Source organism: Lissotriton vulgaris, chromosome 5 (assembly GCF_964263255.1).
Source record: "Lissotriton vulgaris chromosome 5, aLisVul1.2, whole genome shotgun sequence".
Lineage (NCBI taxonomy): Eukaryota > Metazoa > Chordata > Amphibia > Caudata > Salamandridae > Lissotriton > Lissotriton vulgaris.
In genome coordinates this window covers 215,388,781-215,402,751 of record NC_141693.1, presented here as the reverse complement: position 1 = coordinate 215,402,751, position 13,971 = coordinate 215,388,781, and the positions used below count along the sequence as shown (strand labels likewise).

The following is a 13,971-nucleotide window of genomic DNA, read 5'->3' as shown; positions in this document are numbered from 1 at the left end:
AAAATCTTTAGTCTATTATGATTGAAAGAACTAGAAACACATAATGACGCCTATTCTGTCAAGATGTGATGCAGATACATCAAAAAAATTGATGTACCATAATCAGTAATCACTGGAGAGGATTATCCCATTAATGGAAAAGATCTTGAGGCTTTTGATGGTGAATTCATGATTTATTTAATAAGTAAGGCATGATGGTACAAGATAGCTTTACTCTGGTATATAAATGCACAACCAATTTTAACTGTCAACTGAAGTTACAGAAAACAGTTCTCTAGAAATTAAAATGTTTGGATGGTCTTGCCCTATAATATAAAAAACTATTCACACATATTCTGGGGTATGTGTGTTGATAAAGACCCTTCATATTAAATTGTTGATGTGTAGGTGCTAGTGGTACTCTAATTCAAAGAATTGAGATGACCGGTCAGTGGAAGTATTTTTTTTTCCCACGCCTTTGTACAATTAGATGTTTGCCATGTGGTTATCAAAATCCCCATTGATTTTGTGAGCATTCATTTATTTTACTTCTGTAAGTGACTCAAAGTGAGCTTTGAGCATTTATAGACTTGGTTGGCTCCCTACTAAAGTTTGTTCAGTTTGGTACTCTTTAAATATTTCTGAGAGGTTTACCTCAACTCTTTGTTTCCAGGACGTGGGCTATCAGCATGGAAAGACGGTTTTTAGTGTATGGTCCCGCAGCGGAGTCATTGACAAGATGATTGAGGACCAACAAGACACTGGCAAATCGAAAACCTCTGACGTAAGTGCACTTTTGTGAATATATCATTCAAGTTGATAAGCGGTTCTCTTAAAATAAGTATTCTACATTCACTGTGCCTGCCACGTTATTTTCTTCACCCTCCCTCCTTCCAATTGATAATGGAACATTGGGCTGTTAGGTATGTTCCTACTTTCTGTTTGCAGCTGAGCTGACCGTAATGGCCAATTTCTTCCGCTTAGGTGGTTCTAGTCTTTATTTTTGTTTCCTATTTCATGATGAAATTCTGCAAGCCATTGAGAAAGATTTATGTTTGTCCTCTTTTCCAAGAGCACCCTAAATTGGTTACTGTGACAAATGGGTTCCACCCTATTTCATAACCCGGGAATTTTTGCTTTTTAGATTACCTTGTTCATGGACTTCTGGTGTGAGTGAGTCTCCCTATTTGAGTCACACTCACTGAACGCTTTGTTGTAATGGATTGCATATACTAACCCCCAGTGACAGCCTTTTAAGCTAAGAGTTGCTAATCTGCAGACAGGGAAAAGGGTTCTGGTGGGAGTGAGTCTCCCTATTTGAGTCTCAGACACTGTAAGCTTTGTTGTAAAAGTGCTAACCACCAATGACCGCCTTTTAGCTAAGATTTGCTACTATGCCGCAAGGGCAAAAGGGTATGGGCTGGTTGCATGTGATCACACTTACATGCACGTGGAATGAGTGAGTGAGACTATGGTCAAACACTCCCATTTGAAGTTTTAAAGGGAAGTAAGGAGTATGCTTTTAAGCTCTACCCAGGGAAAGTTATGCTGGATAAATGAAGACAACTGACCACTACTGAAAGGGTAGATTCAAGGACATCTGATTTCAGTTGGTACTCTGAGAATAGGATCTGTTTCTCCAGGGCTACTGGCATTTGCCACCCCCATCTCCCTCTGCGTGACAGTATAGGGAGGGTCCTACTGGGGGACAAGGGGTGTTTGATGTAATTAAGGGCGTGGCTTAAAACACCTAAGCTAAAAATCTGTGCTTGGCATAGTGTTCCGCGCAACTGGTATTTTGTCTCTTCTGTCATAGCATCCAGATATATAACACAACAAGCAACGTTACACCTACAACAAGCCAAACCTATTGGCTTTGTCAATGGTTGTTAGTTGCATAAAATAAAAATGCAGCAACCATGGCTTCGTTTTGTATAATATTCGCAATGCACTTTCTAAAATGATGAGTCTGAAAGAACTCGAGCCCCTTCTTTTTAACTTGTTTCACCACCTTCTTTTCATGAACTGGATTCTCACGTAGCAGCATTGGGGGGTTTTGCACATTCCTTCCATCTGACAGAATGCCCTGCCCTAGACCGAGGTAGGAGGAGGCCAGTTCATGCAGTAAAACTCCAAACAGGCCAGTTGTCATTCTTAATGTGATGATCAGCCACAGACAGAATGGCAATGGGTGAGGTGGGGCTGCTCTTGTGCTCCCAGGAAGAGTGTGAGGCTTCCCAATTAGGGTGCTGAGGCTCCATGCAGGGAACAGTGCTGTTCCCTGCAATGCCCAAAACTGTGGACAAAAGGCCTCCGTAAAAGGGATCTCACGGACAATGGACGTGAGGTCCCAATTACGTATGGTCCGTGAAATTTACGGACAGTTGGTGACCCTACCAGCATTAGCCTGGGTGGGGTGGGGAAAGCATGCCGGCTCCACGCTGGCCAGTCTGCCCACAAGTGGGCTCCCACGTGGTCCATGCAATCTGCACATGCTGTGTTCCCCAAAGACTTAAAAAAGGGGGGTGATGCAGTGTTGCAAACAAAGGAAAAATGATTGCTGCACATAATAAGTTTTATAATAGAGTTCATGGCTCGCAGGGTGTGTGTCACTGTAGGTACTCCCTAGTGCCAACATATCCATATTTGTAAATTGTGTAATATTGTGATAGACATTATTTTTTGGTGGGGGTTTGTTGTGTGCCTGCAGTGAGATGCCAGCCCACATCACCTCCCCTGAGTAGGGCTTGGAGTAATCTGCCTCGCTACCCTGAGAGAGTCAAGTGCTACATTGAGTTACTTCATTCGCAGTAAATGGAAGTTTGTAGATTTATTGCTTCTGAAGGACCCTCACCCTCCTCAACTAATGTTTTCCATGGTTGAAGCGGGGTTTCACCTTGAAGACATGCACTAAAATGGGCCTGTTAATCTGGGTAAGTGCAGGCACATTTTTTTGTTGTTGTATGGTATACTTGTGTAGCCATTTATTTTACAGTTTTCTTTAGTGCTAAGCATGTACCTTTGTAGTCACTTAACACTTGTTGGTCTGATTGGTAACAGGTTGGTCTTCATTGTGTGGTGTTTCCCTTTGATGCATGCAGCATATTAGAAGTGCTCTTTAGGTCATTTTCATACATGGTGGTTCTGAAATCATTACTAGGAAAGATGGTCGACTTCCCCAGCCATCTTGTGAGACAAATTGGAAATGACATGTGTAAAATTTTTACACCATCTGAAAGAAACACGCCAGTTATAGATCCCTTATTTTAGAATTACCCCCAGGCGTCAGACTGGTTCCGGAATTTGTTTTCGTCAGCAATACCTCTGCACGTCGGAAAGTGGCGTCAGTCGGCTCCTCGTTCATCGTCGGCTTAGTGGTTGCCGGGATGACTTTGCGGCAGCTACTTAGACGGCTCCCTCGTGTGCTGACATCAGATATTTCTTTTCCTGTGCTAGCCAGCACAAATCCGGTAAGACCTGTACCTCCGTCATTTTTTTACTAACTTTATCTCGTCTTTTGTCGACGTCTTGTTTCGAGTCTTGGACTCCGAACAGGTGATCGAGGGATGCCCGTTTTCAAGGCTTGCCGTTCCTGTAACCGACTGATGTCGGTGACGGATCCGGACTGCTTGTGCCTCTTTTGCCTGGAGCACGACCATGACCTCAAGTTGTGCTCCGACTGTCAGTTGTTGATGCCGAAAGCTTTGCGGGAGCGGTCCCGAAAGCTGCTTGAATGACGGCAGTTGGCTCCGCACCGGGGGCGAGGTCCCTGTGGAGATGGAGGTCGAGGGACCGGTCGCGGAGCCACCATCAGTCCTGCTTGAAGTCATCAAAGTTGTCGCACTCCAGGGCGGGTAAGTCGAAGCATAAGAAGCATCGTCGCTCTTTGCCTTCTCCTCGTCGGTCGGCCGACTCGACGAGGCGCGTGGGTGGTTCCACTCCTGCGGCTCCGAGATTCCCTCCCTGTCCGGGACCCAGAGCGACCCCCGCCCAGCTTTGTACGTTCTACGAAGTGATGCATGCCATCTTTGGGTGGACCGACCCCGCTGGCGCGCCTTCGGGCTCCATGGACTCTGTTGGGGGCCCTAGGTCTTCGCTGCCGGTGGCTCCGGCTCCAGCGCCGCAGGCCCACCTTAAATCCAAGCCTGGATTCGGATCGGCGCCAGTTGACCTTATTATGCCTCCACCTGCGCCGCTTCCAAACCCATCCTCCTTCCTGACGTGGACACGGAACCGGACCGGTGTCGACTGATGCCGGATCCGGCGCCTGGTGGGGTTTTAATGCACCTGTTCACTTCTGGGGCCCCTTTCCAACCACAGTGGCAACCAGAGAAAGATGAGGAGGGCTGGGACGGTTCAGGTGACAATTTAACTGAACAGCTTGGTTCTGAACAGGACTGGAGAGAGGAATTGGGGGATGCCAGTGGTCTTGACACTTCACGTGACCTTGTCATGTTGTCTCCTCCTACCGTGGCTAAGGAGTAAGGAGCGTCAAACGCTGTGGTGTTGCGTAGAGCGGCCGACGCTCTCAACCTCAATCTTCCTACGGTGGTGGTGAGGACTGACCTAATGACTGAGGTGCTTCAACCGGTGGCGAGCTCTTCTGAGCCCCTGCTTCCGTTTAATGAGACCCTCACTGACATTCCTTTGGGCACCTGATCCAGGTCCAACATGGGGAGCTCCCTTGGACAGGATGATCGCCCAACGCCACAACCCGGCTCCGGGCGACCCCACTTTCCTCTCCCAACACCCCATCCCGGAGAGCTTGGTGGTCCAAGCCTCCACCTCCTTGAGCGCCTTCCCTACTGCTCCACCGGGTAGGGAATCCAAGAAGCTGGACCATCTTGGGAAGAAGAGTTTCTCTTCCGCCAGCTAAGGGCTGCGGTCTGTAAACACCACATGCCTCTTGGGCCGTTATTCGCACTCCCTGTGGGATACGGTGACGCAAGTGCTGCCTCCATGTCGGGAGGAGGACCGGACAGTGCTCTCCCAGGCTATCGCCACCGGGAGAGATGCAGCGAAGTGTACGATCCGTTGTGGGCTGGAAACCGCTGACTCTCTAGGTAGGACCCTTTCAATGTCAGCAGCGCTTCGTCGCTACGCCTGGATGAGGTCCACTGGCTTTTCAAGGGATGTCCAGAATACCTTGATGGACATGCCCTTTGATGGCCGTCGCCTCTTTGGCGAAAAAGCAGACAACGCCTAAAGCCCTTCAAGGACTCATGGGCTACGACCAAGTCCATGAGCCTCTTTTCCCGTCTGACGCAGTCTGCTTTTCGCCCCTTTTGTGACTTCGGAAGGGGTGCCCCGCTACTCCCACCCAGGGCCACAGGCCGCAGCAAGTTATCCCGTCTTCGCGTGGCCGGGGACGTGGGAACCAGTGTCGTGGTTCCGGCGGCCAGCAGGCGGGCCAGTCAACCAACCCCCCCTCTGCAGCAGCCTCCAAACCCTCCTAGTCCGACCTTTAAGGCCCATCAAATGCCAGTGGGTGGCAGGATACACCATCACGTATCCCACTGGCGCACCATCACTTTGGGCAGGTGGGTTTTGCAGATAGTCCGAAGGTGCTACTCCCTCCCCTTCGAGACTACCCCTCCAGCCATGCCACCTCATTACCGCTGCATGTCGAAGGATTATCTGTCACTTCTCCAGCAGGAAGGTACGGCTCTCTTGGCCAAAGGAGCCATCTAGCGAGTTCCTGTCCCAGAAGTCGGTCATGGTTGCTTCTGCCACTACTTTCTGGTTCCCAAGTAGGACAGGGGCCTGCGTCCCATCTTGGATCTCAGGGACGTCAAATGCTTCCTCCAGAAGGAGAACTACAAAATGTTGACGCTTGCTCAGGTCTGGTCTGCCCTCGACCCGCAAGACTGGATGGTAGCGTTGGACTTGCAGGATGCTTATTTTCACATCCCTGTCCTGCCGGCCCACCGGCGTTACCTGTTGTTCACAGGAGGCCAAGAGCATTTTCAGTTTACAGTGCTCCCCTTTGGCCTTACCAGCGCCCTTGGGTGTTCACAAAAGTGATGGTAGTGGTTGCAGCTCATCTGCACAGATCAGGGGTTTCAGTCTTCCCCTATCTTGACAACTGGCTGTTGAAGGCGTGCTCGCCCCAGGCAGTGGTCTCCCACCTCCAGACTACAGCCGACCTCCTGCATCTGCTGGGGTTCTCCATCAATGTGCCGAAGTCACACCTGATTCCCTCTCAGAAGCTCCTCTTTATCGGAGCTGTTCTGGACACAGTGCAGTTTCGGGTCTACCCTCCGGAACAGCGAGTCCTTGACATACGTCTACGATTCAGATCTTTCAGCCCATGTCCTGGATTTCGGTCAGAATGACCCTGAGGCTGCTGAGCCTCATGGCCTCCTGTATCCTGCTAACCAATCATGCCAGGTGCCAAACGCAGGCTCTACAGTGGGACCTGAAGTTCCAGTGGGCCCAGCATCTGGGGAATCTGTCCAACTACGTTCAGATCTCGGAGGGCACTGTGCAACAACTGCAGTGGTGGCTCACGAACCAGAATTGGGTCAATGGCAGATTGCTTCCCTTCCCCAACCCAACCACACTGTGGTGATGGATGCCTCCCTTCTGGGGTGGGGCAGCCACATGGGAGAGGCGGAGATCAAAGGCCTCTGGTCTCCAGCGGAGTCAAAGCTTCACATCAACCTTCTGGAGCTCTAGTTGATTTGTCTTGCACTAAAGGCATTCCTTCTCTCTGTCCGGCGAAGAGTGGTGCAGGTGTTCACGGACAACACCACTGCCATGTGGTATTGCAACAAACAGGGCGGGGTGGGGTCATGGACCCTATGTCAGGAGGCCCTTAGCCTCTGGACATTGCTGGAACATCAAGGCATTTCCTTGGTGGTTCAACACCAGGCAGGTTCTCTGAATGCCAGGGCGGACGAACTCCGCTGCAGGTGCATGATGGATCACGAATGGCGTCTTCACTCGGAGGTGGTGCAGGGTCTCTTTCTACAGTGGGAAAAGCCTTTGTTAGATCTATTCACCACTGAAGAGAACGCGCAATGTCAGCAATTCTGCGCATTGGAATTTCCAAGGCGGCACTTGCTCGATGGCACTTTTCGTCACGAGTGGAGTTGTGGTCTGTTGTACGCCTTTCCGCCTATACCACTTCTGCCCAGAGTGCTGAAAAAGATGAGGAGCGACCGGGCCCAAGTCATTCTTTTAGCTCTGTATTGGGCACGAAGAGTCTGGTATCCCGAGCTGCTCAACATGACCATCGATCCTCTGATCCAACTGCCTCTTCAGGAGGATCTTCTGTCGCTGCAGCAGAGGACGGTCCTCCACCGACCCTGTCCAGTCTCCACCTCCTTGCTTGGAGATTGAGCAGCGGCAGTTGACGTATGTTGACTTGCCTCCCGAAGTCTGTGACTTAATCTTGGCAGCCACGGGTCTCTCCACAGAGACGGTATACGCCTGCAAGTGGAACAAATTTGTGGCATAAGAGTTCAGCGAGGGGTTTTTGGTATTCAGAACAAAGGTTGGCGCACAACAAATAGTGGTGTGAGTAAAGAGAAATACTAACGTTAAATGGTGCTTCTTGGTCAGAGAAAACCTAAACCTCTGAAAAAAGAGTAGGGAAGAGCCCTCCCTTCTAGTTTACATACGCAAAGTCCAGAGCACACAAACAAGGTATCTTTTTTAGAGGGCAATTACATGCATCAAGAACAGATATGATAGTACACCAAAGGTTCTTTCAATTAGTTTTTATAGTACATTGTGGTACTCCTATCCAAGGAGATCCCAAGAACATGAAGCCAGCTGACACGTGTTTCGTCAAATCAGGCAACCACCCGTGACTCTTCAGGGCTGGGGGTGATAAAAAAGGGGATAGTACAGTAATGGTGTTGTACATGAGGATCACAATAGTTCTCAAATGTGAGCGGAAATGAAACCTTGTGACCGTGGAAACCATAGAAATTGTAATAAAGGACATAAAAAGTAACTCCAAACTTGTTAGACAGAAAAAAAACAAAGTGTCCGTGGAGAAAGGCATAAAACCTATAATTAATGGCATGGTTACCAAGATTCTAATCATGTAAGGGAGAATTTTCAAGACCAGGCGAACGGAATAATGATAGAGGAAAAAAGATTTTGCCTGGTTTTTAATGCAGCTTTGACTGAGGTGTACTGGTTCCCTGCTAACCAGGTTCCTAGTAAGTGTTCCTTCCCTAAAACTGTACCACAAATGGCACAACTACAGAAACCTCTATAAGTCCCTAGTAAATGGTACCCTTGACACCTAGTGCATTGGGACTGAAGAGTGTCCGCCAAGGCTGCAGCACAAATTGTGCCACCCTCGGGATCCCTCACCAAGACCATGCAAACTGCCATTGCAGGCTGCATGTCATGGTGCAGAGGAAACTGAAGAGTCGACATGGCCCAACTCCCTGTTGCGACATGTCTATAGACACTGCATGAGTTATAGGTAAGTCATTCCTACTGCAGGCCGGAGAGACCTAAGGCAGGGTGCACTATATGCCATGTGTGGACATATCTGCATGGGCAGATATGACCCTATAATATCCAGGTCCATTCTTGGATATTGTAAGTGCACATGGAAGCCATAGAGAGTACATGGGCCCAGATAAATGTCATCAGGAGTTTCCTAACTCCATGATGGCCTCACTGTACCCTGAGATGTTTGGTACCAAACATTCCGTCTTAATAAATACTCACTGTTGCCAGTGTTGGATTTATTAATAAATGCACACAGGGGACGCCTTAGAGGGTCCCCTGAAAACCTACCAAGCACTGATGTGGTCTCTGACTAGTCTTAGCCAGCCTGCCACCACCAGACATGTTACTGATCCCATGGGGTGAGAGCCAGTGCTTTCAGAGGCCAGGAACAAAGCCTGCTCTGGGAGGAGGTGCTTCACACCTCCCCCAGGAGGTGCTTCACACCTCCCCCAGGCTAGGATAACCTTTCAAGGTGGGAAGCTTCAAAGGCGATCCCGTCCTTGAAATGCTACCAGGCATCTCCAGAAAGTGAAGAATGCCAACACCCCTGTCGTGCTCCACATTTGTGCTGGAGGACCGGCGGGAAAATTAGTTAAATTAAGAAGTGGGTCCTCAATTAGCCAGCACCCCCCCTAAGATGGGGCAGCTGACGTGGAGCCCACTTTTCATTTCCCTCCATCTTGGTTTGTGAGACGGAGGTCCTCATCCTTGGCTCCAACCCTTCAGCCTTGGTCAACTCCTGGTGGCCGACGGCACTGTGAAAAGCCCAACACCCACCGACCATGCACGCAACCAGGGAATCATCCTCGACTCAATGCTCTCAATGACCAAGCAAGTCAACGCCATCTCCTCCTCCTGCTTCAATACCCTCCGCATGCTCTGCAAGATCTACAGATGGATCCCGACAGATACAAGAAAGACAGTCACCCAGGCCCTCGTCAGCAGCAGACTTGACCACGGAAACGCCCTCTATGCGGGAGCCCCGACCAATCCCATCAAACAACTACAACGCATCCAAAACGCCTCGGCACGACTGATCCTCGATGTACCACGACACGGCTACATCACCCCCCACTTGAGAAACCTGCACTGGCTCCCCGTCAACAAGAGAATATCCTTCAAGCTCCTCATCCAGCACACAAAGCACTCCACAAGACTGGCCCAGCCTACCTCAACAGACGTCTCTCCTTCTACATCCCCAACCGCCAGCTACGCTCCGCCGGCCTCTCACTCACCACCGTCCCTCGCATCCGAAGAACAACCACCGGCGAGAGATCCTTCTCCCACCTCGCCGCCCAGACATGGAACACCCTCCCACTGAGCCTACGACAGACCCAAGACCTGCTGACCTACAGGAGGATACTCAAGATCTGGCTGTTCGATCAGTAGCGCCCCCTCCCCAGCGGCTTGAGACCCTCGCGGGTATGTAGTGCGCTTTACAAATGATTGATTGATTGCGAGGGAATTAGCCAGTTAGGGCTAGAGTAGTGCCCTTTCCTAGAGGAAGTGGTCACTTAGAGGGTGTAGACATCCTAGTGGTAGGTAGCCCATTGACTACTACTTGTCACCTACTTTAATGCCCCTAAATTTAGTATTTAGGCAGCATCCCTGGACCCTGAACTTTAAGTTTGATGGATCCAAAGAAGATATGGGCAAAAAAGAGCTGCTGACCCGAAAACAGAAGACCTGCTGCAGAATTTTGGTGCAAAACTCTCCCTGCTGCTTCTAGGAATCAACAATCCTGGTGTGCTATCTAGCCTTGCAACTGTGAGGGCTTAAGGACTCCGGAGCACCTCCAGCCATCAACAAATCGCCAAAGAGCAGAGGTACTACTCCCCTGCAAATTGACGAAGAGTAGAGGTACTACTCCCCTACAGACCACAGGCACCGAACATGCAGAATCCGGTTTCTCAATTTGTTGCTTCCCGGCGACTCCGATGCAGCACACGAACCAAAAGTGATACACCAGCCCTGGAGGATCAAATCTGTCTCCCCTCCAAGTGTGAAGACACCAGGATCTACTGTGCCGCACCAATTCCCGGAGTACCATACCCCCAGCAGCATTCACTGAGACGAAGAGTCCAATCTGGACTTCAACTGCCCAGAAAGAAAGCACCCGTTGAAGGCTTTAGAGACTCCTTAGACCCACTTCGTAAGTGGCCCAGCTGTCCTGGAATCTGCTCTGCAGCCAGCCCGTCTGGCCTGGGTACTGACGAACCAACTGTGTTCCCTGGTCGTGAGGCCCTTGTGACCTGCTTCCTCAAGTGGGACCACTTGAACGTAGCTTTGAGTCCCCTTGTGCAGCGTGTTTTCGGGTTGCTTCTTAGTGCACCAGCTACTAACCCGGTATTTGAAAATCGTGACCCATAAGGGTCTCAAGGCGCTGGGGGCCATCTGGGAGATTAAGTGAGATATTGCCCAGGGTCACATGATGCTGAGCTGATCTGCCTCATACTTTGGGGATCGAACCATGAGCCCCGCACTCTGGAGTAAGCCGTCCAGGCCGCTCCGCCACACCTCTTCCAACAACCTCAGCACCCTTCTGCTGGCTGAATCTGGGATGCTCCCAAAATCCACTGGTGGAATATTAGGCCTGTCCTAGCTATTGACCTAAAGCCTGAAGGTGTACCTCAAAATCCAACAGTATGAATTTATATGCATTTTTCCTATATCCCCCATTTACTTCAATGGTGCTTCTGTATACAATCGGGGTCTCTCTAGACTCTCTGCACGGTGTACTTCGTTTTAGTGCCCTATATTGAGAGCCAGCTTCCTAAAGTGCATTTGAATGAAAGGATGGAAGACATGATGAATTTCATCACTGTGCGGGCAGAGAAAGGACTGGCTGTGGTTTTGATTGCAGGAAAACTAGCAGGCCTTACTTTCTAGGGGTAAGATGTGTTGAGAGTAGGACCATTGTTGAAGAGAGTAGGGCAAGGGAATGCTGAGCCAGGGAGAGGGATAGGGCGGCATGGGTACAGTCCCGGCGATGCTTGACATACGGAGTCTTATACTTGAGCTGGTAAGACTTGCGTGCACCTCCACCTGGAAGAACAGGCTGTTCGGGGTTCAGTTTAAGTTGTTATTGTGGTTCAGTTCTTTTAGAGTGTCGCAATTGGTTCAGGGAGGTAGGGGCATGGGCCTCAAAATGGCAGATGTTCCGTGTTGAGCACCGGGCATCAGCATTCAGATCATAAAGAGGAAAACCAATCAGAAGGTTAAAGGTAGTGCAGGATTGCTGGAAAAGTCAAGGGGGTTCCGGTTTCTTAGCTAGTGAGGTTTCTTAGGTTGCAGGCCAGGAGGATATCACGCACAGGACTGAGAAGATAGTTTTAGTCCCACAGGTTTTGGAAGTTGTGTGGCGTTGCTGGAGTAAAGAGGGTTTGTGGGAACAGGATTTTTCGACGCACTCATTCCGTATAGACACAGCTATGGAGGAACATTGCCTGGGGATGAGCCAGGACAGGCTTAAAGGGTTAGAGAGAAGGAGAGACTGCATGTGCAATATGAGGACACAGGACAGTAGTGCGACCAGTTGTGATGTTGTCTTGCACAGGAAAGGTGATGGAGAAGGGTCCCAAGAAGGAAGTATGGATTTGTGGACGCTCTGTTTCTGACCGAAACATGGCTGACTACTAACAGTGACTTCGACATGGTCAATGCAGCCCCTCCCGGTTACCAAATCTGCTGCCTGAACAGACCAGTCGGAAGAGGTGGCGGGCTAGCCATACTCTACAAAGACCATCTCAGTTGTAGGATCGAATGTGGCACGGTCAAAGACTGTGAAAACTGCCATTTCACCCTCCAGATCTCCCCAACCACTTCACTATCGGGACTCTTAGTATACCGACCGCCAGGCTCGCCAGGAGAATTTTCCAGCACCCTGATGGATCACATTCTATTAAAAACAATCTCAGCCCCCAACTTCCTCCTCCTAGGGGACGTGAACCTGCACTTCCTAGACCCTGCGGATTACACTGCAGCTAACCTACTAGCAGATCTCATATCAGCTGACCTTCATCTTTTGAACTCAAAAGCCACTCATGAGAAAGGACAGCTTTTAGAACCGATCTTCACTAATATCAGGAACCTCAAAACCCAAGACCCCACCCCCCTTCCATGGACTGACCATTTACTGATCCCTATGCACTGGTCCCTCCAGACCATCCCTGCCCTCAAACAGAAAACCAAGATACGATCCAGACGATGGCACAAGCTAATACCAGAGGAATGGGAAGCGAAGTTACGGGAATCCGCTGGCCCTCTCTCCACCGACCCTAACACAGCCGACAGAGAATTTAACAGCTGGCTCACACACCCCCTAAACGACCTTGCCCCACTAACCAGCTCTCTTAAACACGTTAAAAGGATCAACCCCGCTCCATGGTACACACCCCCCCTTAATGCATTAAGGAAGGAATGCAAAAAGATAGAACGCACTTGGAGAAAAAACAAATTGGCGACGGAGAAAGTCGCTTATCAAACAGCTATGAAAGCGTACAAACAAGCCCTCCATAACGCAAAAAGTACCTTCTACGAGGAAAAAATAAAGAATTCCTCCTGCTCAGCCAAGGAGACTTTCTCTATCCTTAAAGAGCTCCTCCACGTACCGGACCCCCCGCAGAAACCCATGGATCCCAAAACAGCAGAAGAAAAATGCGTCAATCTGGCCACCTTTTTCGACGAAAAAATCAAAAAAATCCTTGCCTCCCTCCCTGCAACCAACCCCGACACCACAGAGAAAGCTAAGGACTCACCCCCCTCTTCAGGGATCTCCCCCGGGAAACCCGACACGCCTTACTTAGCGTCGTTCGGCCCAGTCACTGAAGAGGAAGTGGCAGCAACTTTGGTATCTACTAAGAGTGGCGCCCCCAGTGACCCAGTTCCCATACGGTTCGTCAAAGACATCACCCGGACTATAATGCCCAAACTCACTGCCCTCATCAACATCTCGCTTACCCAAGGAGAAGTCCCGCTAAGCTGGAAGGAGGCAGTCGTAAAAGGGCTTCTCAAGAAACCATCGCTAGACCCTGCTGATCTATCCAATTACAGACCTATCTCGCTCCTCCCCTGGATAGTTAAGGTCGCCGAGAAGCTAGCAAATAAAAAGCTGTCACACTTCCTAGAAACAAACCATCTCCTCAAAAACTCACAGACAGGCTTTAGACCAGGTCAGGGCACTGACACCGCTCTCCTTGCAGCAGTAGAGAAGACCAGGGAAATCATCGACACAGGAGGATCAGTGGCAGTGGTCCTCCTAGACCTGAGTGCAGCCTTTGACACGGTCAGCCACCAGGTCCTAACCCAACGTCTAGATAACATCGGAGTGAAAGACAGCGCGTTGAAATGGCTCACGTCCTTTCTCTCCCGACGCTCCTTCCAAGTCTGGGAAGGTGAAAGCCGCTCCCCCTCCATCCCCCTCCGGTGTGGTGTGCCACAGGGCTCATCACTAAGCCCCACGTTGTTTAACGTGTACATGGCCCCACTGGAGGAGCTGGTCTCACCATTCGGAGT

General features: G+C 50.0%; 1 protein-coding gene across 1 annotated transcript in view; it reads left to right on the top strand.

Annotated features, from left to right (window-relative positions):
• PNPLA7 (patatin like domain 7, lysophospholipase) overlaps nucleotides 1–13,971 on the top strand; it is a 1,710,105-nt gene that overhangs the window by 1,561,371 nt on the left and 134,763 nt on the right. Inside the window, exon 33 of the mRNA XM_086921192.1 lies at nucleotides 653–763. Within this exon, the coding sequence (XP_086777318.1) occupies nucleotides 653–763 (111 nt within the window). The remainder of the gene's footprint in view (nucleotides 1–652; nucleotides 764–13,971) is intronic.